The sequence below is a fragment of the Zeus faber genome (genome assembly GCF_960531495.2).
Source record: "Zeus faber genome assembly, chromosome: 8".
NCBI classification, from domain to species: Eukaryota; Metazoa; Chordata; class Actinopteri; order Zeiformes; family Zeidae; genus Zeus; species Zeus faber.
This window is the reverse complement of record NC_137195.1, coordinates 12,714,709-12,740,707: the sequence shown is the minus strand read 5'-3', so window position 1 is coordinate 12,740,707 and position 25,999 is coordinate 12,714,709. Positions and strand designations below refer to the sequence as shown.

General features: G+C 46.2%; 1 protein-coding gene across 1 annotated transcript; it reads left to right on the top strand.

The window, feature by feature from the left end:
* The first annotated feature begins 650 nt into the window (after positions 1-650).
* On the top strand, positions 651-25,726 carry atp8b2 (ATPase phospholipid transporting 8B2). The gene is made up of 30 exons (XM_080004739.1): positions 651-685; positions 5,550-5,608; positions 5,881-5,994; positions 6,164-6,262; positions 6,358-6,419; positions 6,835-6,907; positions 7,113-7,183; positions 7,327-7,406; positions 8,114-8,272; positions 9,055-9,143; positions 9,387-9,583; positions 11,859-11,979; positions 12,941-13,028; positions 13,150-13,184; positions 13,318-13,477; positions 14,123-14,311; positions 14,769-14,884; positions 15,491-15,655; positions 16,103-16,214; positions 17,332-17,437; positions 17,931-18,024; positions 18,115-18,198; positions 22,491-22,674; positions 23,079-23,302; positions 23,465-23,548; positions 23,631-23,876; positions 24,056-24,198; positions 24,306-24,432; positions 24,904-25,491; positions 25,590-25,726. The coding sequence occupies exons 1-30, from the start codon at positions 661-663 to the stop codon at positions 25,665-25,667; spliced, it is 3,972 nt and encodes a 1,323-aa protein (XP_079860865.1). The 5' UTR covers positions 651-660; the 3' UTR covers positions 25,668-25,726.
* Positions 25,727-25,999: the final 273 nt, after the last annotated feature.

Genomic DNA, 25,999 nt, shown 5'->3' with positions numbered 1-25,999 from the left:
TATTTGTGTTGTCTCCCAGCATCGTTATTGACCTGAGATAGCAAGCTGAGAGCACGTTTGGGGGTTTAATAACGCCTCAGCAAGTGTGAAGGAAAAAGGGATGAGATGAGGAGAATATTGTAGGTATTCTCCAAATGCTGCTTTGTTGTTCTCCTCGTCCGTTATCGTAAATGGGACCGGCCACACCACCTACGCTCTCCAGCAGACGTTCTGTGCGACAGAGGCGGAAGCAGATCTCTGCTAAATGTCATTTCCTCATTAGACGGATTAAACAGACCAGACGAGCAGAGACGTTCTTGCCGGTGTTTGTGTGTTTGTGTGTGTGTGTGTGTGTGCGTGTGTGTGTGTGCGTGTGTGTGTTTCTGTGGGCAGTAACCCTCTGGTCTGGCAGTTTAATTTTCATTCAGATTTCTGAGACATTTGTGGACGGTAATGATCACTGCCTAATTCAGAGGGAAAGGGATCGGCCTTGCCACTCAGTATTTGTTGTTGTTGTTGTTGGTGTTCCTCACCTCCTCCTTCCCTCCCGCTGGAGCGACCCTTTCCTCTCTCTCTCTCTCTCTCTCTCTCCCTTACTGTAACACCTTTCCTTCCCTCCGTCCTCCATGTTGTTTCAGACGGTCCCATGGGCCAGGGCGGAAGGTCGCCAGCAGAGCGGAGATGTTCTCCAAGAGGCCTCCTCCAGGTTAGTGCTCCTGAAGCCTCGGTGAAGGTGCTTTTCCCTCTTCGTCTTCCAATTCATCCTGCAAACACGCAAAATAACTCACCAATAGTTATTAGACTAGATGTGATTCTACACGTTGAGATAGCCACAATTACCTCGACGCAATCACTCATTCATGGCTTCACCGTCATACATCTCGCAAACGACTTCTTCCCTTCTGAATAAATCCGCACCGCTCCAGAGCTGAGGCAGATCTTTGTGCCGCGATGGCGTCGGAGATCCTGGGGAAACGTTATTCTTTGTTATGAAGCACGCGAGGGCTTTTCCTTAACATCTCGACGGGAGCCTCAACCGAAGACGCAAGCGTACGCCCCTCACCGCTGCGCGATGGCGGGCCGGGCTTCGTGCGGGAGTCCCCTCTCCACAGGAATAACACCGTCGGTCACGAGACAGAAAAGAAGGGGGGGGTCACCGTGCTTTTTGTACACGACACCAGATGGAAGCGTTTGTGTGCCGGACGCGCCCCGGAGAGCGGTTTGTCGCTGCCGTGACCCGAGCGCTGGCACCTGCATTGCCCCCCCCCCCCCGTCCCATTAAAGGCGTAGGATGAGTCCCACATCTCTCCGGAACTCCATCCGAGATCACAGTTCTCCCCGGCGCTCGGGAGTCTGCTCGGCGACTAAGGCACCTTTCGGGTCGCGTCGGCGGCAAGTTTAGAGCCTCTGCGATTACGCGAGGCTCAAAAAGTTTATGGAGGGAGGGGCTCAACCGAAGAGGGTCCTCGCGACGGGTCTAGCCTGTGATACGCTGACAAGCAAATGTTTCCCAAAAAAAACGCCGGCCAGAAAACCAAATATTCATCGTGGCATCGTCAAAATATTCACCGCTCTCAATCCTGCCACGCACGGAGATTCAAACCTGACGGCGTTTGTTCTAAAAATGATCACATTGCGAAGCCTCAAGATGACCTCAGCATTTCAAACGGTAGAAAGTGGAAGTATTAAGAGAGGGAGGGCGGGGGTGGGGGGGTGAGAGAGAGAGAGCGAGAGAGAGGGGGGGAGGAGATGAGAACAGAGGCAGACAGACGGGGGAGAGAGAGGGAGAGTCCTCGTCCATCTTGATTTGTAAACGCGGGAGCGCGCGCGCGCCCGCTCTCGACGCCGGGTCGGCGATGACGGCGCCTCCGGACGTCCCCGAAAAGCGGCTCCCGTTCCTCCTCCCGCTTCAGCGGAAGAAACGGCGGGGGCTCGAGGCGGCCGAACCGAGGAAGGGACGGACAGGTACAGGCTACATGCCTCGCCGCCTCGCAGCCACGTCTTTGAACGTCGCGTCATCCCATGCATGACATCCCGCGTCGGATGTCATTTAACAGACCACATCATCCTTATCTCCCAACTCGGTGATTCAAAACAACCGCGCTTGGTCGTCCTCTCCCCATCCGTGTCAAAGTTTCATTCCCTCTCAGCGCGTCTCGCCCACTCGTAATGTTCTCACCCTGAGTGTGTGTGTGTGTGTGTGCGCTGTGCAACACCTCTGCACTTCACCCTCCGTCTCCCTTGCAGGCTTATGGTTTTCAACCCACGGGTATTTGATTTTTTTATCTCTTTATGTTCCGCTCTCATGAAATGCACACATACAGTGCATTTGTTTTGATTATTAATGGGGAGGCTTCGTTGGCCGAGATGTCTTTTTTTTGATTGCTCCCTTTGTTTATCCTGGGCTGTGGACCGGCGCTTTGTTTGTTTCATCATTATGAACGTTGTTCTTCCGATCAGACACATTAAAAGAAAAGTGACGTGAGGCGCGATCGTTCAAATCCTATTGCTTATTATCTCCCCCCGCCCACCGTCGGGTTGACTGAGGATATTCCACTTGAGAGGGTTAGGGTTCCCGCGCCGGTAAATGTCCTTGCCGCGGCTTCCTGAGACGCAGATCAATCCGCCCGGCGCCAGTCGTCACTCCCGTCGCCGGGCTGCGTCATCCGCATCCTCACCTCCCGTGGCACGCGCTGCCCCTCGATCCGACCTCCAGCCCGTCGTCGCCGCGCCGTCCCCCCGTCCCCCCGTCCCATCCCGGCAAATTAGATCGAGCGCGTGCGCGGCCGTTTTGATAACCCCCCCCCCACACCCTTTTACTTGATTTAGTTAGTCGGTGTGAGTGATCATTTTTCTGCAGCCCCAGAGACATTTTATATATCAGGAAGAGTCGTGACCAAGACGGCTCCGGTTCATGGATCATTACGCGCGCTCGCTGGTTTGGGAGTCATCGCCCCGGGAAAAACGGCTCTCTGCGTCTCGGCTTTGTGCTTGGAAAAGCATCGGAGCCGGCCCAGCCTGAATCCTAAAGTGTAATAATCCGCTGTTCCTGAACTCTACTGGTCGTTACCGTTAATGAGCGGAAGAAGCCAACCTATTTTTATACCGCGGCACACACCGCTATCTGAGAAGAAGAAGGCTATCCTGCTGGGATCACAACGATCTAATCTTTTGAACCAAGTCACTCGGGAGTCGTCCTATGAAACTGATGACTAAGTCTTAAGCAAAAAAAAAAAATGGTATTTGCCATAATTCATTAAAAAAATAATAATAATAAAAGGTCAAATCTCGCTCTTGGGTTGCGAGATCCAAATTGCAAGGCTGCACTAATTCCTCTAATTCATCAATTCCAGCCACAAAAATCTGTTGAATTCACAATGAATAGACGTGAATCGATGAGAGGATTAACATGAGAAGTTAATACCTGATAATGCCAAAAAATACATATTGTGAAAGTGGTTGAGGTGTGTTAAAAGGTTCACAACTAATCAAATGTTGTCTATTAGAAAGACCTCAACGTATTTCAAAGTGTCAAAAGGGAATAAAAAGTCAGTTGGCATGTTTGATTGGCTCTTTGTATCATATCAGGCTCTTGTCATTGGATTTGGTATGTGCCATATTCTCCCGTAAAGGGGACATATTATGCTTTTCCTTATTTTTTTGTCATATATATATAATGTTACAATGTGGGATGTTCATATTAGACGTGGCCAAAGTGTCAAACAATGAGGTAAACTAATGACAAAGTAATCACTGTGAACAAAACTCTCCAGCTTCCGACTGCGCTGAACGCTCTGTTTGCAAGGTTTTTTTCCACTCTCTGCACGAGCTGACGTCAGCTCGTCAGCGGTTTTCTTTATCTGGTCATCTGCTCCATCCGATCCGCTGTGTGTTTCTCCAAACAAAACTAACACTAGTAGGGTGTTTTTATTGTAGATGTATTTATTTTATTTTATCTTATTTTATTTTCCGACGTCGACACGAAACCAAAAATCCCCGCGTCTGTTGCGGTGTACCCCCGCGAACATGAAGCCTCAAATTTGTTCAGAAGCCGATTTTGGTGGACTGATAAGGCGAAACCAGTGAAAGTTACGGAGCAAATGCAACGAAACCTGGAAGCCGTGCTCAAACCCGATTGGCTCACAGACCTCGGGGCGTCGGGAGGGAGGCTCCACCCACTGAGACAGCCCGTTTTGGAACAAGCGAGGCATGTGAGAATGGCTCGAACGCATAATCTGAGTGGTATTTTCAGCGACAAACTTCAGCGACATGATTTGGGGACCTCAAGTGAAAAGGAGCATAATGGGTCGATTTAAACACCGCTCGGGTAAACGGTGATATATGACCCACGCCTGATACCTGCCGTCTATGGGATGTGAAATCCTCCAGCTGGATATTTGTAACGGAGCTTCATGGCTTTGTTTGATCTAATGCGGAGCTGTCGTCATCACAGAGTCGTCCGTGGTGTCCTTGAGGCTGTCAGAGTCTGGCTTTATAAATGCTTAATGGGCTCGGCGGCATCCCATCATGCATTGGGGCAGCCGTTGCGCTGGCTCTGATAAAAGCAGCGGAGGGATAGACGCCGAGTCTCCTGGACGTGAGGCACGCCCGTCTTCCTCGTAGAAGGTTGCCGTGGTCCTGGCGCCCTCAGCGACATACTGTAGCAGGCAAAGGTCCCTCCAGAAAAACACAATCATTACCCTCAGGTAGTTCGATAAATACGCAGAGACAAAGAGGAGGGAGTTTGTCGTTTGTGAAGATGGATTTTGTCGCCATCATCATCATCATCATCATCATCATAATCATCATCATCATCATCATCATCATCATCATCATCAAATCAGTGATATCCATTTTTGTTTTGTTTTTCCTGCAATAAAGGCAGGAGAGGATGGGGCATACATCATACATGATCATTCATCTGCTTTGCTCTCACTTCACCTTGTTGTTGAGGGATGGTCTGACGGAGGTGGCAGTGTTTCTTCATACAGTGACGATAGTGAATACAGTGTAGAGACCTTTCTAAACACGACGAGGGCCACAGCGTGCTGTCTCTTTGGGGGTTTAGAGCACAGGAAACCACACTGTGGCTGTGTGTGTCAGTACATGTGTCAGTGTGTGTGTCTGTGTGTGTGTGTGTGTGTGTGTGTGTGTGTGTGTGTTATGCACAGCCCTAGCTTGTGTGCTAGAGGACTCTATTTCACCTTCTGTGAGACCTTCTGTTTGAGGATACCTGGCCCACCTTACAGTGCTCTACATACATTATACCAACAGTTAGACAAGCACGGGCAAGTTTTTGTGTGCAAGTAGAGTAAAGTACTGCATAAAAGACGGCAACCAGGGATTTTTTTCTTTTTATTAGAGGAGACCAGAGCCGAATTCTAAGTCAGCACTTCGTCTTTTAAAACAGAGAGAAGAGAATCAGTCATGAAAAGCAAGAGCAAAAATTGAGTAAACTCTATATTATTATTATAAATGTAAAACCCACTGTTTAGAATGGATCGAGAATGATCCATAATAACAGTAACATTTGTATTATAATAATAATAATAGTATTTGTTTCATTGCAGAGAAGGAGAGAAGGGTCCGGGCCAACGATAGAGAGTACAATGAGAAGTTCCAGTACGCGGTAAGAAAACATTTCTAACCATGTTTACAATTTGACGTTCATCATTTAAAGGACTATTTTCTGGATGACAGCTCTCATTTTTTTTATATTTAATTTAGATATTTAATATTTAATAGTCTCTATTTTAAGGTCAATTTAAAAAGTGGAAACATTTACTGCTGTGACAAAAATGTGTGTGCTGATCAGTGACTGTGAAGATGTTATTATTTGCAGCAATGCAAGTGTGATTACGGAAATGTTTCCTCCTATTTTTCCCCCGTCTTGCCGTCCAGAGCAACCGCATCATGACATCCAAGTACAACGTCATCACCTTTCTGCCCGTCAACCTCTTCGAGCAGTTCCAGGAAGTGGCCAACACCTACTTCCTGTTCTTGCTCATACTGCAGGTGAGGCAAGGAGGTTGAGCTCGGACGCGGCGGGGACCTCAGCGCCGCAGACTTTCACAACACACCCGTCTCTCTTTCTCTCTCTCTCTCTCTCTCTCTCTCTCTCTCTCTCTCTCTCTCTCTCTCTCTCTCTCTCTCTCTCTCTCTCTCTCTCTCTCTCTCCGTGCAGCTGATACCTCAGATCTCCTCCCTCTCCTGCTTCACCACCATCGTGCCTTTAGCCCTGGTGCTGAGCATCACCGCCGTGAAGGACGCCACGGACGACTACGTGAGTGAGAGCACCTCGAAACCCCCGCCCCGTCAGCCCCCGCAGCGGTTCCGGGAAACGCCTCTTTGACTTTTGCTCTCCCCTCCATCTTTCAGTTCCGACACAAGAGCGACAACCAGGTCAACAACCGCCGGTCGCAGGTCCTCATCCGCGGCTCGTGAGTCCAGAGCTTTTTTGATTTCCCGCGGCGAAGCACAATGCACCCCATACAAAACCCGACACCGAGAGACCTGTCGAAAAAGACGCCAGCCTACACAGTTCCCCACTCATCTGTAAAAGCAATGCATTAAAAACGTAATTCTAGAATCTATTACTTTATGTTTAAGACTTAGGAATGAACCGTACTGACAGGGAAGAAGTGGCATCGGTGGATTCCCTGTTATTATGAGTATTACTGTTTTATTTTTATTTTGTGACCAGAATCAAACCCGCGGTCTACAAATGATCAATATCCTAACCTCTTCCTCCCCGAGATCACACACACGTATATTTATCGTCGTTTCTGTCTCTCCGTTTCATTTCTTTCCTCTGTTTCCACTGTCGCCGCCCCTCCTTCCTTTCTGTGCCTTCAGGCTTCAGAATGAAAACTGGATGCACGTTCGAGTGGGTGACATCATTAAGCTGGAGAACAACCAGTTTGTGGCGGTGAGTGTGTCCGCCAAATCATTGCGTCCCTCATACACAGCGCACCCAGGCCAACCACACGCGCGCTGTACGCACAGCGGCTGCTGACCATACATACGGTGCAATGCATACAGTGGATGCAAGCCATCCTATGCTGATGTTAATGTTGTTCCACTGCCAGGCCCGTGTAAGGGATGCTAACTGCATCCGTTGTGTTTCTGCACAGGCTGATCTGCTGCTGTTGACCAGCAGCGAACCTCACGGTCTCTGTTACATCGAGACGGCCGAGCTTGATGGGTCAGCACAGACACGTGCGCTCGCACGCACACGCACGCACGCACACACACACACACACACACACACACACACAGGATATGCAGCGTTTTAACTTTCACTTGCGAGAGGCCTCTTTAAAACCTGCGTTCTGATCTGTATTCCAGGGAGACCAATATGAAAGTGCGGCAGTCCGTTTCAGTGACAGCAGAACTCGGAGACCCGAACAACCTGGCCATGTTCGACGGTGAGACGCTCCCATCCTTCACTGTTTTTAGTTTTTTTTAATTCCGTCAAAATTCATTTCAGCCCGCTTACCCAGATCGATGAAGGTCGACTGGTTCAGATGGAGCCCGGCGCAGTGCAGAATTTTACTTACTTGAATGTTGCTTTATGTGCAATGCAAGTGTGCACGCTCACCCAAACACACACGTACACACACACGCCCGCGCACACACACAAAGACACACAATTTATTTTGTCCTCTGTCAGCATTTGACTTCCAGAGCCTTGCACCACCCACCGACACAGAGGCTGTAATATGGTCTGCTGTCAGTGCAGAACACCCACACCTCCCACACCTGCCCGGTAAAACGCATTACTGCTGCAGAAGCACATCAACCATCAGTCCTCTGCCTCATATCAGGTTCCAGGAGCTGTGTGTGTGTGCTTGTGTATGCGTGTGTGCTCCAACAGTATGATGTCATTGGAAATATTAATTTGACGCTATAATACACACCAAGGAGCTCTATGCTTTGGTGACTTGACATGGTGGATGTTTCGCTGACTGAATCATCAGGAATGTGAGTCCCTATATATACATGATATACAGTATAGGCACATATATATGCGTTTGTATGTGTGTGTACTTACATTGTGTGTGTGTGTGTGTGTGTGTGTGTGTGTGTGTGTGTGTGTGTGTGTGTGTGTGTGCGTGCGCGTGCGTGCGTGTAGGCGAGGTGATGTGTGAGCCCCCGAACAACAAGCTGGACCGCTTCAGTGGAACCCTGTACTGGAGAGACTGCAAGCACAGCCTGACCAACCAGAACATGCTGCTGCGGGGCTGCGTGCTGCGCAACACCGAGGCCTGCTATGGCCTGGTCATCTTCGCCGGTCAGTCCGTGCACACGCGTAAATGTTTAACATAACACGAGATCACCTGAGATTAGATCGTCCAGGGGAAATGAAGGTCTCACGGCAGCAGATGCTGAGGTTGAGAAGCCGGAAATGAGGTCGTTATCAATGGATTGGCTTAAGTTATTCATCCATATCTCCTGCATCTCCGGCTTGATTGTGATGACCAGTGGCTCCTTTTATGCCTTAACTCCCTGTCCCTCATTTAGCCAACTATGCATCCCGTAATGTTTTTCAGTAGTTTACCGTTGAATACAGTCTGCAGCAGGATCCCCATTGAGATCCATTTAAATTCAAAGAGGTAGTGCTATGGTGTCAGATATTGAACGTTTGATAATGCTGATGGGTCAGAGACATTGGAACGTCACTTCATACTACTTCATACTTAATACTTTCTCGTTATAGATATCCAACTAATAATTGTGCCTAATTTGAACGTAAAAGTCACAAAATACTTACAAATACATAGAAATACTGAAGAAAGGGGGCTATGCGTGTTAAAACTCTTAATTGGAAGCCGACAACCTGTACTTTCAGATCATAATAATGTTTGACTGTTAATTGAAACAGAGCAAAAACTACTGAAAATGTGTCATTGTCCACTTACTTATGGTCAGCACTGTATAGTATGGTGAAATAGCAGAGTGTGTGTGTGTGTTTGTGTGTGTGTGTGTGTGTGTGTGTGTGTGTGTGTACATGTGTGTGTAGCTTGTATGGGTGTCCATGTGCAACTATGCACCTCTTCTCTCTCTGTGTGTCAGGGCCAGACACCAAGCTGATGCAGAACAGCGGTCGCACCAAGTTTAAACGTACGAGCATTGATCGCCTGATGAACACTCTGGTCCTCTGGGTGAGAAGCGAAACTATTTTGGGACGGTATCATAACGATTCAGTTTGAATCCAATTTCACGAATAAGCTCCTACAAGGTAATTTAATACCATTTTATCATCAGAGATCCAAATTGAATATCTCGGAAGGTAATTCGGTTTGTGTGTGTGTGTGTGTGTGTGTGTGTCTGTGTGTGTGTGTGTGTGTGTGTGTGTGTGTGTGTGTGTGTGTGTGTGTGTGTGTGTGTGTGTGTGTGTGGACCAGATCTTTGGCTTCCTGGTGTGCATGGGTGTGATCCTGGCGGTTGGGGGCGCTGTGTGGGAGAAGGAGGTGGGCTCCCTGTTCCAGAGCTACCTGCCGTGGGATCCCCCCGTCGACAACTTCCTCTTCTCCGCCTTCCTCTCCTTCTGGTCCTACATCATCATCCTCAACACCGTGGTGCCCATTTCGCTCTATGTCAGGTAGGAATATAACAATAATAATGTTAATAATGTTAATAATGATAATAATAATAATAATAATAATAATAATAATAATAATAAAAATAATAATAATAATAATAATAATAATAATAATAATAATAATTAGTAAAATAGCTGCAGGCAGCAATACACAGGGGTCAGTTGACAGTCGTCACAATTTTCCAAGTTTGCATTGACCGGTTGCTCGTCTTGTGGAGCAACGACTATAAGGTCTAAACATTGCAACCTTCCTGTCTTTAAACCAAGCGTGCACATTTGCCTGTAAACCAGAACTTCTCATTGTTATAACTCACAATGGGGTCAATCTCTTGAACTTGAACTTGAACTTGTCCGTGGAAATAAAGCTGCACTCTCAGAGATGGGTGGCCGTTTGGCGCCGTGTCGGGCACGTCATATATCTGTTGAGTTTTTTCCTTGGATTACATTTTCAGCGAGTTACATTTTCATGAAATACGAAGAACGTTGTGGTATTTCTGTGTGTAATTACCACTGCACGGCTTCTATTTTTCCGACGCCTCGCTGGATCTTGAACGCATCACTCAGTAGCACGTTTCAGTGGTTTCGACCAGGTGCGGTGATGAGTTTTTGTGGACTACATTTCATTGTATTTTTCATGAATCCGGCAAAGTAATGGGGACGACGGATTTCAAATATTAATCATCAGATCTACTGACATCTACCAGGTAGGAATCTACATAAATATACATGTTTATCGATAGTTTGGTAATGTCGAACAAATACAGAGTGGCTTACACCGGACACTGGACATGGTCCGACTGGACATTCTCAATCGGAATCTTTACATTTCCAGTAAATAGTATGACATCATAAAGCGTCTTACTGTATCTATCTTACTCTATCTTACTGTAATCTCATCTCGTTAATTTTGTTTATGAACAGTAACGTGTCAATTAACCAAGACAGCTGAAAATTCTGGGTCTATCTACTTATCTAACCCACACGGGGTCTAGTTTAGTCACGTTACGTACGAGATATGTACTACAGTTGCTCGCTGGATCTTGAACGCATCACTCATACATTCGAGTGGATTCGACTCGATGTGGTTATGAGTTTTTGTGGCCTCCTTTTTTTCATATTTTTCATTAATCCTGCAAAGTAATGGGAACCACGGAGATAAAATATCAATCGAACAGATCCACAGACATCTACCAGGTAAGAAGGTACATCAATAAATACGTAAATGCATAGTTTGTAATGTCGAACCACTACAGAGCGACGGAGTCTACACCGCACACTGGACACGGTCCAAATGGACATTCTGAACCAGAACCTGCACATTTATAGTAAATACTATAATGACGTCATAAAGCGTCTTACTGTAAAACTCATCTTGTTCTTTTTGTTTTACGAATAGTGGCATGTCAGTCAAGCACGACCGGTTCAAACGACACCTCAACCGTGTTCGTAACTTCTGCCATTGTTGAGTTTCAGATACTTTTAGCGATGTTGTCGATACTTTGGACGTTCGATGACTTCGACTGTTCCTGTGATTTCGGTCAAATTTGTTCGTTTTTTTCACTAATTTCTGCTCTGTATGTGGATTGATTTGGATGAATTCAATTCAAACTCAAACGAAATGTAAACCGTGTTTGTAACTTCTGCCGTTGTTCTGTTTCAAATAGTATTTGTTTTTTTTCCAGAGCAATTACAACTAACTAATGGACTGGACAAGGCTGGAGCCCTAATAATAATAATAATAATAATAATAATAATAATAATAATAATAATAATGATAATAACAATAATAATAATATTTGTATAATTATATTTATATATACTTATATCATTATAATTATCTGATCAAAAAAACTTGAGTGAACCACAAAATGTAAAGGGAAAGGCTTGAGTTATTTGTGAAACCCTTCAGTCTCTTACCTTCATATACAGAAATTCATCAGTTTATTATTTTCTGATCTGGGGGTGGAAGCCTTTGTTGGAATTGGTTTATGTATATTTTTATATGAGCAGTCAGAGTGGTTCAACAGAATACATCTGAAGATATGGAGGAGTGGAATCATGGTATTTGAGACGCAATGTCAATAAATAAATCAATATTGTCAAAATATGTCAATAAATGTGGTCACATGGACTCTACTGCTACCTTTCCTCTGGAAATGCACTACGCCGACTGTGACACCAGCACTGGACGATTCACCCGGACTCGCCGCCTCATTTTCTCTCTTTTTCTTTCCATCTCGTTTATCTTTTACCCTTCTCCCAATTTCTTCTTCAGTGTGGAGGTGATCAGGCTCGGCCACAGCTACTTCATCAACTGGGACCGGAGGATGTTCTGCTCACACTGCAACACAGCGGCTGAGGCCCGGACCACCACTCTGAATGAAGAACTGGGACAGGTGGGAGTTTGAACTAGATTTCAGCAAGGTTCAGGTTCTTTGGTCGTTTGTATTTTCAGATAAATGAATGAATGAATGAATGAATAAATACATAGATGGACAAACGGACGGACGGACAGACGGACAGACAGATAGACAGATAGACAGATATAGATAGATCGATAGATAGATAGATAGATAGACAGATCGATAGATAGATAGATAGATAGATAGATAGATAGATAGATAGATAGATATAGACAGATAGATAGATAGATAAGAGATAGACAGATAGACAAGATTTATTAGGTAGACAGGTAGACAGATAGTTTTGGGATCTGGAAAACGGATCCCTCCAAGGTTGGTTGATGTGTGGAGCTTCCTCAATAAGATGGAGACGGGTGCGATGCAAAATGGATCCTTTATTGGCGCTACTGCAGCAGGGTCAATTAGCAACGTCAAAGATGAAGAGACTAGCCAAAAGACAATGACGACAAAGACTACAACCCTTATATAGTCTAATCTAAGCAAGTCGTCATAAAGGCTATGTGCAATGAAGCATGAGCAACATGCACGCAATACTGGTCACAAAGGGACATTTTCCAACCAGAGGCGCCATTTTAGGCAAGCGCCATATTATTTCTGACAGGTGCCATTTTAAGCGCCATACTAGAGAGAGATAGATAGATGGATGGATGGATGGATGGATGGATGGATGGATGGATGGACAGATGGACGGACGGGCGGATGGATGGATAGACAAACAAACAAAAAACATAAATAAATATACATACAAAGCTCAATCACCATGTATACATTTTAACAAGCTTTTCATATCTGTGTATTCTGCATCATTTTACAACAATAAAGATAACATTTCCTGGATCTGTAGTCACGGATGCATTCTCCACTCTTGATGTTGTAAATTGTTGTCATTCGCAACTTTGTTTTTCATTTTGGGCCTTTGAATCATTTCATTTAGGTGGAATACATCTTCAGTGATAAGACTGGAACTCTGACGCAAAATATCATGAGCTTTAACAAATGCTCCATCAATGGCCAAGTGTTCGGTATGTACAGTATGCAAACACACACACAAAGTTACATACACACACGCACACACGCACACACACGCACAACCACACACAAGACACAAACACATGCACACATTAATTATGCCTGTGTTTTCAGGTGAAGTAGGAGACCCACTCGAACCTAAACCAAAGGTAGGAAACTTACATTATACTGTACTCCATCACTCTATCTACATTTATTTTGAATGGATTAATACTTCCTGGAGTTTGCTACTGAACAGTTCACTGCACAAGTGCAAAGAAATCCCTTTTTATTTCCTTCCAGAGACTGGACTTCTCGCCCTTCAACCCGCTGGCAGACCCAGACTTCTGTTTCTTTGACAACAGCCTCTTGGAGTCTGTCAAAGTGGGAGACGCTCACACGCACGAGTTCTTCCGTCTGCTGTCGCTCTGTCACACTGTGATGAGCGAGGAGAGGAGTGAGGGTATCTATCATTCTATCTATCTATCTATCTATCTATCTATCTACATATCTATCTATCTACGTATCTATCTATCTATCTATCTATCTATCTATCTATCTATCTATCTATCTACCTATCTGTCTGTCTGTCTGTCTCTGTCTATCTATCTATCTATCTATCTATCTATCTATCTATCTATCTATCTATCTATCTATCTATCTATCTATCTATCTATCTATCTATCTATCTATCTGTCTGTCTGTCTGTTTAATTATCTATCTGTCTGTCTATCTATCTATCTATCTATCTATCTATCTATCTATCTATCTATCTATCTATCTATCTATCTATCTATCTATCTATCTATCTGTCTGTCTGTCTGTCTGTCTGTCTGTCTGTCTGTTTGTCATTAATTATCTGTCTGTCTGTCTGCCTGTCTGTCTGTCTTTCTGTCAATCTATCTGTCTGTCTGTCTATCTATTATTGTATCTATCTGTCTGTCTGTCTAACTATCTATCTTTTATTGTATCTATCTGTATCTATGTCTGTCTGTCTGTCTATCTATTATTGTATCTATCTAGCTGTCTGTCAGTCTGTATTTCTGTCTGTCTGTCTGTCCGTCCATCTGTCTGTCTGCCCTTACTGTCTGTCCGTCCATCCCTCCAGGAGAGCTGCTGTATAAGGCTCAGTCTCCAGATGAAGGAGCCTTGGTGACGGCCGCTCGGAACTTTGGCTTCGTGTTCCGCTCTCGGACGCCCGGCACCATCACCGTCAGCGAGCTGGGGAGGCCGGTCACCTACTCGCTGCTCGCCATCCTGGACTTCAACAATATCCGCAAGAGGATGTCTGTTATTGGTGAGCACGCACACATTGGACTGGAGTTCAAGTGCTTCTGTTGCTCCCAGGCCTCTTGGAGCTTTTTCAGTAAATGTATGACCTGTTGAACTAGAGTGGTTTTTGGCCAAATTCCATTCCCTAGTGAGAGTTCACGGCCTGGTCTTGTCTTTTTTTTCTTGTTAAGCGCTGGACATCTGCCCAGAAATGACTGATAATTAATCATACTTATCTAGGTCCGGCTCAGCACAGTGAGAACCCCGAGGCTCGGAATGCCCTGGTCGTTCAAGCACATAGCGCATGTATTCTAACAGAGAACAACCCTCAATATATGATTCACTACATTATATGACCCCAAAGCGCTAAAAATATATAAGGAGTCAAAGTCAAACTAATAATATACTGCTCTTTTCATGTTCAATGAATTGTGCAGAATATTTGTCGTTATTACACTTATTTTCACCACATTTATGTTCAGTGCGTAACCCAGAAGGCAGGATCCGTCTGTACTGTAAAGGAGCCGACACGTTGCTGTTGGAGCGACTCCACCCTTGCAACCAGGAACTGATGAATATCACCTCAGACCACCTCAATGTAAGTAAAAGCACGTTCACACGCACGCACGCAAGCACGCAGGCACGCACACACACGGTGAAGTTTGTAAAGGGAAAGCATGGACTACCCCTGCCACCTAGTGGCCAACCAACATGTACATGCTGATGATTTGATAGTACCGCAATATACGAGTCATTAAATGTCTTCATTTTATTGTTGCCATAAACATAATCAGTGATTCTGCCATGCATTTTCTACTTTCATATGCATATTTATATGTATACTTCACCTGACCGCAATTGCTTATGCAGATTGTGATATTTACGTAAAACTGTCAGATTTCACAGTCATATGTTTTCATCGTAATCTCAATGGAAATTTAAACCACTGTTAGAAATGTTTTAATGAATACAATTAAATTTACCTTGTCAATTGTCAATTAGTGGCTCCTCTGCAATAGGCAGACATTTAGTATTGCTCTCACAAGGTTACGCTATGACCAGCATACAATGAAAAAGACAAAAGACAAGAGACAATTCAATTGTTTGCGGGACAATTAATCGTCAACGAAAATGTCACGGTGCTGATATTTATGTTATATTTGTGTGTATGTGTGTGCGCGCGCGTCTTTGTGCGCGTGCACAGGAGTATGCATCGGACGGGCTGCGGACGCTTGTTCTGGCCTACAGGGACCTCTCGGAGGAGCAGTGGGAGGAATGGCACGAGGGCCACTGCAGCGCCGCCGAGGCCAGTGACTGCAGGGAGGAGCGTCTGGCGGCCACTTACGAACTGATAGAGCAGGACATGATGGTCTGTTCTCATGTCTTGCTGTGTGTGTGCGCGTGTGTGTGTGCGTGTGTGTGTGTGTGTGTGTGTGTGTGTGTGTGTGTGTGTGTGTGTGTGTGTAACCTTCTCTCAAGGGCCTGCACTTCCTTTCTGACTTCCTGTTCTCTCTGTACAACATGTGCATTCTTGTTTGCCACAGACTTTTTGGCCCTCTATATAAAGTATAAAATACATACGTGAAAAGCTTAAAACACATAGGCAAGAAAGATCGTTTTCACACATTTATACATTTTGGCTTATTTAATTTTAGATTCCTCCAGATTTTAAAAGGAAGGGAAATCAGAAAAACGATACCATTGCCTCCTGTCTTTATGTGTGTGTGTGTGTGTGTGTGTGTGTGTGTGTGTGTGTGTGTGTGTGTGTGTGTGTGTGTGTGTGCGTGCATGCGTGCGTGCATGTGTGTGTGTTTAGCTGCTGGGTGCCACAGCAATAGAAGACAAACTCCAGGAGGGCGTCCCAGAGACCATCGCTGTCCTCTCTCTCGCCAACATCAAAATCTGGGTTCTTACGGGAGACAAACAGGGTGAGAGTTCATCATTCAACTACGTTAATTATATGATCAGGTTCTGTAGTACTCTGGGGTACCGCAATTATGGAATTTTTCTATGAAAGTGAAAATGAAAGGGGCGCATGGAAAAGTGAAAAGTGCCCCGAGCCTGACAAGAGGTGGTGAGAGGTCCTTGTGTCCTCAATTAAAATCCATTGAGCAATATCAGAGCTGCAGAGTGATCCTATGATGCCTTTGTTTTTAAGGCTTCATTTTTACTAGCATCTTTATTTTGTCCGTCTGCTCATAAAATCGAACGCAAGCACAACCTCGCTGAATGCTCGAACTATTGAGAAACCTACCGCTCTTCTCACTGTGCTTAATTGCAGTCCAAACATGATCCCAAACACGAAACCTCCTCTTCAGTTCATCTTGCTCAGTTCCATAATGCATTAATGCCAATAATTCATCATTCAAATATTCATTGTAGTCCAATCATTTATATTATTAAAACATTGCGTAATCTGGTATATATTATACTCCGATAATTTGGAGATCCCATTTGATAATAGACTATCTGTGTAATCTGTTTGAGCACTGACAGTCAGGTCATGTTTCTTAATTTTACAAGCACCACTACGTTGGTGACTGTGGGTAAGTCCACCAGTGAGAATTATTTGACAATTACTTGAATGACTTGACTCCATTGAAATAAGAAAATATTTTTTTTAGGAACAATGATGACCTAAATCTGAAAAGGAGTACAATATTTACCTTTATTATTGAATGCATTTTCCTTGTTTTATTTTTTATAATAATAATAATAATAATAATAATAACAATAATAATAATAATAATTATTATTATTATTATTATTATTGTTGTTGTTGTTGTTATATAATTCATAATTATTATAATTATTATAATTTATAATAGTAATAATACTACTACTTATAATAATAATAATAGTAATAAATTGATAATTTTCTTAACTAGATTAAATTCTTCAGGAGCTTTAGGAACAGTTATTATCCCAGTTCTACACGTGGTTTTTAATATCCTAGGAGTTTAACATCCTTCAGTCACTGGATTTAGTCGATACAAACAAAAGGAAAGGCCTGACCAGCTCCCTCGCTCTCCCTCTCTCCTCCAGAGACGGCAGTGAACATCGGTTACTCCTGTAAGATGCTGACGGACGACATGAGCGGGGTGTTCATTGTCAGCGGTCACACGGTCCAGAGCGTGAGGCAGGAACTACGGTCAGTTTGTTTCTCCATCCTTCTGTCGAGATGCCCCCTTCATTTTTCCACGGCTGACTCACCGTGCACCTACCTAACCTGACACGCAAAACTTCCACAGTTTTCACCTCATTGTTGAACCGATTATTTATATAATATTTATATATTGATATTTTCAACCGCAGTTATGATCGAAAAATCTGATCGTTTACATGAAAGGTTGCAATATTCAGAATATTGTCTCATTCTGAATAAAATCAGAACTTCAAACGCACTGATTGTTAAACAGAAGACTTGGCCACAATCAAATACTGTTTGTTATAATTCTTGATATTCCTGTCCCTGTTTTCCATTGTCTGTATTGTTTTCATTTTCCGTGTAATTCTCTTCCTCACATTCTGTCCCATGTTTGTTCAGCTGTTTGCGCCACTTCAACGACCGGTTCGCTGTAATCCTCCATGAATTTTTAATGTTGATGTTGACTCTTGTTTGTTTTGTTTTATTCCTGCATCAGGAAGGCGAGAGAGCGGATGCTGGAGCTTTCTCAGGGCAGGAGGGAGGCAGGGGTGGAGGGAGGGACAGAGCGATGGGATTCAGAGTCGTGTGCAGTGAGAAATGGATTTGGGGGTGCGGAGGCATCTGATAATGGATGCGGGGAGAAGCATCAGTGTCCTCCCACTCCTCCCACTCCTCCGCCTCCTCCGCCTCCTCCTCCTCCACCCTCCACCCTCATGGAAAACATCTCTGGAGAGTATGCACTCGTCATCAATGGACACAGCCTGGTAAACTCAACAAAACACACACGACACACATAGAAATACAAACACACCTATTTAGGCATGCACGCACATACGCACACAGGCACGTGCACACGCGTGTTCGCACACACACACACACACACACACACACACACACACACACACAGTATATCCAGTGATATAACAGAGCCTATAATACAGCAATAAGTCCTAGTGTACTATGTATACTGATAACAATTTACAAAAAAAATAGTATAGATGGAGTATAGTAGTAATTTACAAGGATATACAAATATAATTTTGACTAAAGTGTTAGTAGTAAAGAGTTTGTACTTTTGGAGACTTTCAACTAAGACTTTCAACTTAAGTTCAACTAAAGTTGAAAGTCTCCAAAAATAAACACACTGAATAAAGTACGGATACTTGAAAAATTGTACATTCCACCACTGCAGACACCTCTATACATGTGAACACACATGTACAGACACATCCATAGTCGGACCGGCCTTCGGGAGCACCGGGACAAATCCCGGTGGGCGGGTCGATTTGTGGGCCGCCTGAGCAGCTCAATATACAAAAACTAGAGCCAGACAGATCAGAGAGATCTGCGTCGCTGGCCCATTTGATTATGCACCAGCGCTCATAATCAAAGTGGGCCGACAACGCGCATCTCTCTCACCCCTTCCCCCAACTCCCACCAGTCAACGGGAACGCATGAACAGGTGGATTCATGACCAAGTAGGTCAAAATGGACAAAAGTATGAGTGAAAAGAGGAAAGGCAGCGCTGAATGAAGTCACTTCCAGCGGATGCTACAACTTCCATGAAGATAAGTGATAAGTTTGCGCGCAACAGCATTTGTTTCTACATGTTGAAAGGGATGTTTTTCAGTGGTAGCACTGCTGCATTCCAGGCCTGTCGGAAATGCTATAAAAGATAATATTTTAGATATTATTTATAATTGATGGACCAGCAATACCCTAGCACTATTACAGATATATGGAAGCTGGTGTTTGTATATTTAGATATTATTTTATTATTTATAGACCAGAGATACCCAGGCGTAATGGTCTGTCCATTAGCAGCAGGCCAAAAAATGTACAGTAATACATTTTTGTTCAGATTTTGATATTATTTAGAATTTGTTTGTCTATTTAAATATTATAACACCCAACCCCCAAGAGGCTCCTACGGCTACTGCAGCCCCCACTATAATGGGGCCAGGGGCTGCCAGCCTGCCATCCACGGCATGGTTACAGCCCCCTCTATCTTTTCTTCCTGCTCTATCCTGTCCCCCTCGACCCCCCCCCCCCCCCACCCCCACCCTGACCCTCAACTCCCATCCCCATATTTATTCTCACAATGCTTATCCTCCATCAGCAGAGACCGCACTATCTCCACCCACGCGTCCTCCTCCACCCCTAACCATCGCTTCTAACAGCTCCTACGCCGCAGCCAACCCCCCGATTAGCCACACCGTGATATCTTGCACTTCACCTCTTTCTACATCCGTTCGCCAGCAGATCCTGGCCGGTAATTATATAGATCTCGCGGATCTCATTCAGCCTTCAATGGTTACCACTTCCCAGCTCATGGTCATCGACAACGCATCAGGGACCATTCTTCTTCGTCATCCAACACCAGCCAGATCCCACGAACTCGTCGCAGCAGAATTCACCTACGCCTTCTTCCTTTACAGGGACCTAATCTGCTCCGTGTACCCAGAACGTCGTTCCGAGTTGGACGATTACATGATCATCAACTTGGCGCTGCGTTTCGGCGGCGCAGGTTTTTACACATATCACATTCGGTTCGCATCAGAAGCTGCTGGCCACCAACAGCAATTTAACGAAGGCACCTACTGGGGAACCTTTGACCACAAGATCTACTGCAGAGTCTTTGTCGCTAGAATGCAATCTCTACGGTGCTCCATCCCACCCTGCCTCAGCCTGCAGCACCACAGCTTCTCCTTCCAAATCACCACCGCCAGCCTCCCGGACATCAGCCTTCACTCGCCTTTTAGCGGCAGCACCTCCTCCCGGGCCATTTCCACTTACAGCTCTGGTTCCCCCGCCAAAAGGTACAGATAGAGAGGTCGACCTGTCCTCTACCATGGAGAGCAGATGGTCTGCAACAATTTTAATGACCTGGGTTGCCAATCTTCAACCTGCAGATTCATACACATGTATGCTCAGTGCGTCAGCACAACCCCACAAGGATAGCATGACAATCACAACATTGACATCACAACATTCATCACCCACGGCTTTCACCAGTTTACAAGCCATACCTGTGTCCCATACCTGCCCCTGACCTCCAGTCAGCCACCAACGAGCCTTCAATAGACTAATGGAGAAAGAAGTCATGGAGGGCATCAGGATCGTTGCTTTCAACAGCCTGTCTTCCCACTCCACCGCGTCAGTCCCATCGGGATAGCCACCAGGAAATACACCTGTCAGAAACAGCTCATCATTGACCTCTCATCTCTACACGGCACTGATATTTCAAGCATCAACAGTCTCACTTCCAGCCCAGCGTGTTCCATGCAGTACTCTACAGTGGACCAGGCCATCTCACCGGTGCCGGTGCTTGGCTGACAAAAGCAGATAATATCTAATGCGTTTGAGGCACTGCCTCCCCATCCCGAATTTTGGCGTTTCGTTGGGGTTCTCTGGAGAGGCAATTATTACTTTGCAGTAGGTTACAGGTGCAGGAGCAGCCCAAAGATTTGACGCACTCTCCGAAGCATCGTGCTGGATCCTTGTCAACTATCACAAAATCCGGTACCTATCCGGTTCATTTCTTAGACGATTTTCTGGTCGTGGCACCGTCATCAACACAATCTCCTCAGTCTTCAACGAGCTCGGAGTACCACTCGCACTGGAGAAGACAGAAGGACCCTCCACCTTTTGAGAGTTGCTAGCCATCACACTCAATTCCATCTCTTTCCAAGCTTCCTTGCCACACCGGATTGTACTGTTTCTTTCCAATCATCTTACCATCCCTCGATGCATCAATCGCCAACTCCTTTCCCTATTCAATTCGATTCAATGACAGGGAACCTCGACTTCCCTCCCAGCGATTTTCCTCTCACCGCCGAACTGCTACACAGATGTATACTTACCCATCGTTCAGGCTACCAAACATATCGCCGTCCTCTTTCGACCCACATCGTCACCCCGCCTGTCCGAAATCTCTGTTCATACTCAAGACTCCCTCGTTTTCACCCTTAAGCACAGCAAAACCAACCAGATGGGCCATACCCCTTCCCTATTTCTGTTCCGTCTCGACTCCTACCTCGATCCTTTTCTACCCCTCTTTTACAGACGTTCCCTCACCTCTTCTCCCTCCGACCCTCTCTTCGCCAACAAAATAGGAATCATCGCCACTTTTCTGGTTACATTGTCACTTGAGAGACGTGCTAATCAAGTCTTCCATCTCAGCCGAACCCTACGCTGGCTACGCTCTTCACATCGGCGCAGATTAATCTGCTTCCCGCCAGGGTCTTTCAGACCACACCATCCAGATCCTAGTACGCTGGTCCTTCCAAGCTTACCACCGATATATCCGAAAACCAACCTCCAGGACCTCTGACAAGCCCACTCGAGCCACAGCCATTATTAGGAGTCATTTGGGGAACTGAAGGCATAACTGAGGCCTGTCGTCCTGAAGACTCCTTCCCCCATCCTCAAGACTCCTGGTGGTCCATTCTCCACCAGCTCGCAAGTGACATCATCCCTTTATCATCATCGTCATCACCAGCACCACCTCAACTTCAACTTTGTTTCATCAATCCATATTTCTTGCCTCCCATCGTCATTTAAACCGACTACTCAATCTTTCCGTTGTGGTGTGGTCTCTAATTTGTGTAGTTTAAAGTGACCAAATTGGCAATGGCATTATCTGACTTATTTCCTGTGTTGAAATAGATTATACAGCCTGTTCAAATATAGACATTCATGAAACACTGGCTGCCTGAATCTATCATGGTATCCTCACAGTGGTGGCCTACTGGCAACAAACCCTTCACTTGCACTTAAAATAGCTCTGTTTATGTGTTACAGTAGCCTAATATCCATCCATTATGCTTATAAGTGGTCTGGTGTGTTTGTATTTGCGTCGATGGGGTAGGGCTGGTGGAGTAACCGCGGGCTGTTTGTGGTGGGTTGGAGTGAGTAAAAAAATGTCAAGGGCCTTTTAGTCCCAGTCCCCAGAGGACATTCGCAAATGTGCCACTGTTACAACCCTCCTAAAACTCCACCTCTGACCCTGATCCCCTATCCCTCCTCACCCCTCCCTCTCCATCTCCGCGTCCAGGCACACGCCCTGGAGCCCGACATGGAGGCGGAGCTGGTGTTGACTGTGAGCGCCTGCAAAGCAGTGATCTGCTGCAGGGTGACGCCGCTGCAGAAGGCTCTGGTGGTGGAGCTGATCAAGAAGCACAAGAAGGCTGTGACACTGGCCATCGGGGACGGGGCCAACGATGTCAGCATGATCAAGAGTGAGTCAGTGGAAGTGAGTGGAAGAAGGCGAGGGACGAGAGAGGTGTGCGTGTCTGAATAAGAGACAGGGTGGTTGTTTATTTGCGTGGTTCAGCATCAGGATGTCTTTGCATCATCAGCATTGCATGATGAGCGGTGTCTTCATCAGTTGGGGAACTGGTTTCTTCCTGCATTGATTGCGCTGTGTGTGTCGATATTGTGTGTTTCGTTCCATGCCCTGTTTCCCTGAGGTTTTTATTCTCTCATGAAAACACTTACGCACATGTGCAGGTCTGCGTGTACTGTATATGTGTAAGGGTCTTGATGTTACCTTACGCACATTGTGGGAAATACATTTGCACAAGGGAGGAGAGTGAATGCATTATTTGCAAAGCATTAATTTACCACTCTCTCCATCCTGCAGGTGCCCACATAGGCGTGGGCATTTCGGGCCAGGAAGGGATCCAGGCGGTGTTGGCCAGCGACTACTCCTTCTCCCAGTTCCGCTTCCTGCAGCGCCTCCTGTTGGTACACGGGCGCTGGTCCTACCTGCGCATGTGCCGCTTCCTTTGCTACTTCTTCTACAAGAACTTTGCCTTCACCATGGTGCACTTCTGGTTCGGCTTCTTCTGCGGCTTCTCCGCCCAGGTCAGGGCGCAGAACGGCTCCGCTGGTTGGAGGGCTAATTCGGAGCCATTGGGCAGATGTTCTGATTTCTGGTGTGTATGTGTGTGTGTGTGTGTGTGTGTGTGTGTGTGTGTGTGTGTGTGTGTGTGTGTGTGTGTGTGTGTGTTTTCTCCATGCTTTTAGACAGTCTATGATCAGTACTTCATCACACTGTACAACATCGTCTACACCTCGCTGCCTGTCCTGGCCATGGGGACATTTGACCAGGTGCTTTCAATACAATACTAAAGTATGATACTAACATCAACATTAACATCAACATTGATTGCTAATTATTCCCTTCCTGCAGGATGTTCCTGACCAGAGGAGTCTGGAGTATCCTAAACTGTACGAGCCCGGTCAACTCAATCTGCTCTTCAACAAGAGAGAATTTTTCATCTGCATCGCCCAGGGCATCTACACCTCAGTGGTGCTGTTCTTCGTCCCCTACGCCGTCCTTTCTGACGCTAGCCAGGGCACCGGGGAGCCGCTGGCCGACTATCAGACCTTTGCTGTCACCACGGCAACAGCCCTGGTCATTGTTGTCAGCGTCCAGGTGATTTTCTGCTAGCTTTGTCCAGTGCTGAATCAATTTTATAGCCTGTTCATGGTTGTTTTCCTGAAGTTGATTCCATTTACGTGCGTGTGTATGTGCGTGCGCGCGCGCGTGTGTGTGTGTGTGCGTGCGCGCGCGCGTGTGTGTGTGTGTGTCTGTGTCTGTGTGTGTGTGTTCAGATTGCTCTTGACACTGGATTCTGGACAATATTTAACCATTTCTTCGTATGGGGCTCGCTGGGCTCCTACTTCACCATCATGTTTGCCATGCACAGCCAGACGCTCTTCAGCGTCTTCCCTAACCAGTTCCACTTTGTGGGTCAGTACTAACAGCAGTAACATACTAAACTATTCCATACTAAACTATTCTATTCTATATTACTAGAGAGTGGATAATGTGTGTCTGCGCGTGTGTGCGTTTTGTAGGTAGTGGCCAGAGCACTTTATTGCAGCCGGTTGTGTGGCTGACCATTGCACTGGCGACAGTGATTTGTATAGTTCCAGTTGTGGCATTTCGGTTCCTCAAGCTAGACCTCAAACCACAGCTCTCTGACACGGTGAGACAACATCCCCGCACACACACCCCCCCCTCCCCCCACCCCCCACACACACACACACACACACACACACACACACACACACACACACACACACACACACACACACAAAGTGTGTTTGTCACTTGTACTCTGCACCCAGCAAATATTGACTCAATCAGTGCGTCATCGCCATCTGAACGCTCCTCTGCACACAGCGGTGCTTCACCTGGTCTGTATCGGGGAGGCTCATTTCCCTGAAACTGAAATGTCCATCATGAGAGGAAGCAATTACATCAGGGAGATGCAGATGAGACCAGTAATAATTATAGACTGAAGTTTGGAAAACACAAGGCTTCATCGATAAGTAGCACATGCCAAGATAAGATGAAGTGCATGGTCAAGATTGACTTCCTGTTCAGTAAAACAAAAATCTCTGACTGTTCAGACACAATGGATGTCTCTCTCTCTCTTTTTCCACCCCATCTTTAGGTGCGCTACACCCAGCTGGTGCGGCAAAAGCGACGGAAGGCAGTCGGTTTTGGTGTGGGCAGCGTGTCGGAGGGACGCCTGGGGGCCCGGGGGGGCTCACGGCGGTCCGGCTACGCCTTCGCCCACCAGGAGGGCTTTGGAGAGCTGATCACCTCGGGGAAGAACATGAGGCTGTCGTCTCTGGCCCTGGCCTCCTTCGCCTCCAGACACAGCTCCAGTTGGATCGACACACTCCGCAAGAAGAAACACGCGCCCAGCAGCACGCCGCCCAGCACGTCGGGCGAGTGCAGCCCGGCACCCAGCTGCGTCTCCGGGTCCGGCGTGCTGCTTTCCAACTCCTCCTCGGCGCTGGGCGGGTCCCAGGACGCGGAGGACGCGGTCAGCACGCCGCCGGTCCAGCACCGGCAGCAGGATCCCGCCTCTCCGACGCACAACCCGACGACGGCTTCGGAATCCGCTCCTTCCCAGGCTCCGCCCCACGCCTCCTGCGCTGGCGCTCTGACGGCTTCGTCAGCGGCTGCCAGAGCCTCAGGGAGGAACCACGGGGGGGACTCTGGAGGCTGGACGCTCACTCTGGGAACTGTGCAGGTGATTCTTCTGTTCTCATCCAGAGCTGAACTCCGTCATTTCACATCATATAAGAATCTTTTAAACTAACTTTTAGTTTCCCTCCCCCTGTGCCACAGGAGGCCTTGAGTGGCTGGAGGGGAATCGCAGCTAGAACCAGTGGAACCAGCAGCCCATACCCACAAACCAGTAACTGAAAAAGAGAGAAGACGGAGGAACATCCATTGGTTTAGAAGTTTGGGAATTTGAATGTCTGCCATGGCACTCCTCTGCTCTGGTGACTGAAAAAATTTGAAAAACACAAATACACAGAGCTGCAGCTGCATCAATATGTGTTATATTTTTTCTGGACAGGCACTGAGAACACCGAGTCTCCTTATTAATGAAAAGGAACCAGCTATCCAGACTCTGTTTATCTCAATCTCCCTACTCTGTAAATCAGCCAAAAGATTCAGTCTTCAAAGGGAAAATGACAGAAATTTAGAAATAACTATGGCTGACATTTAGTGACCCTATAATAGTTCAACCA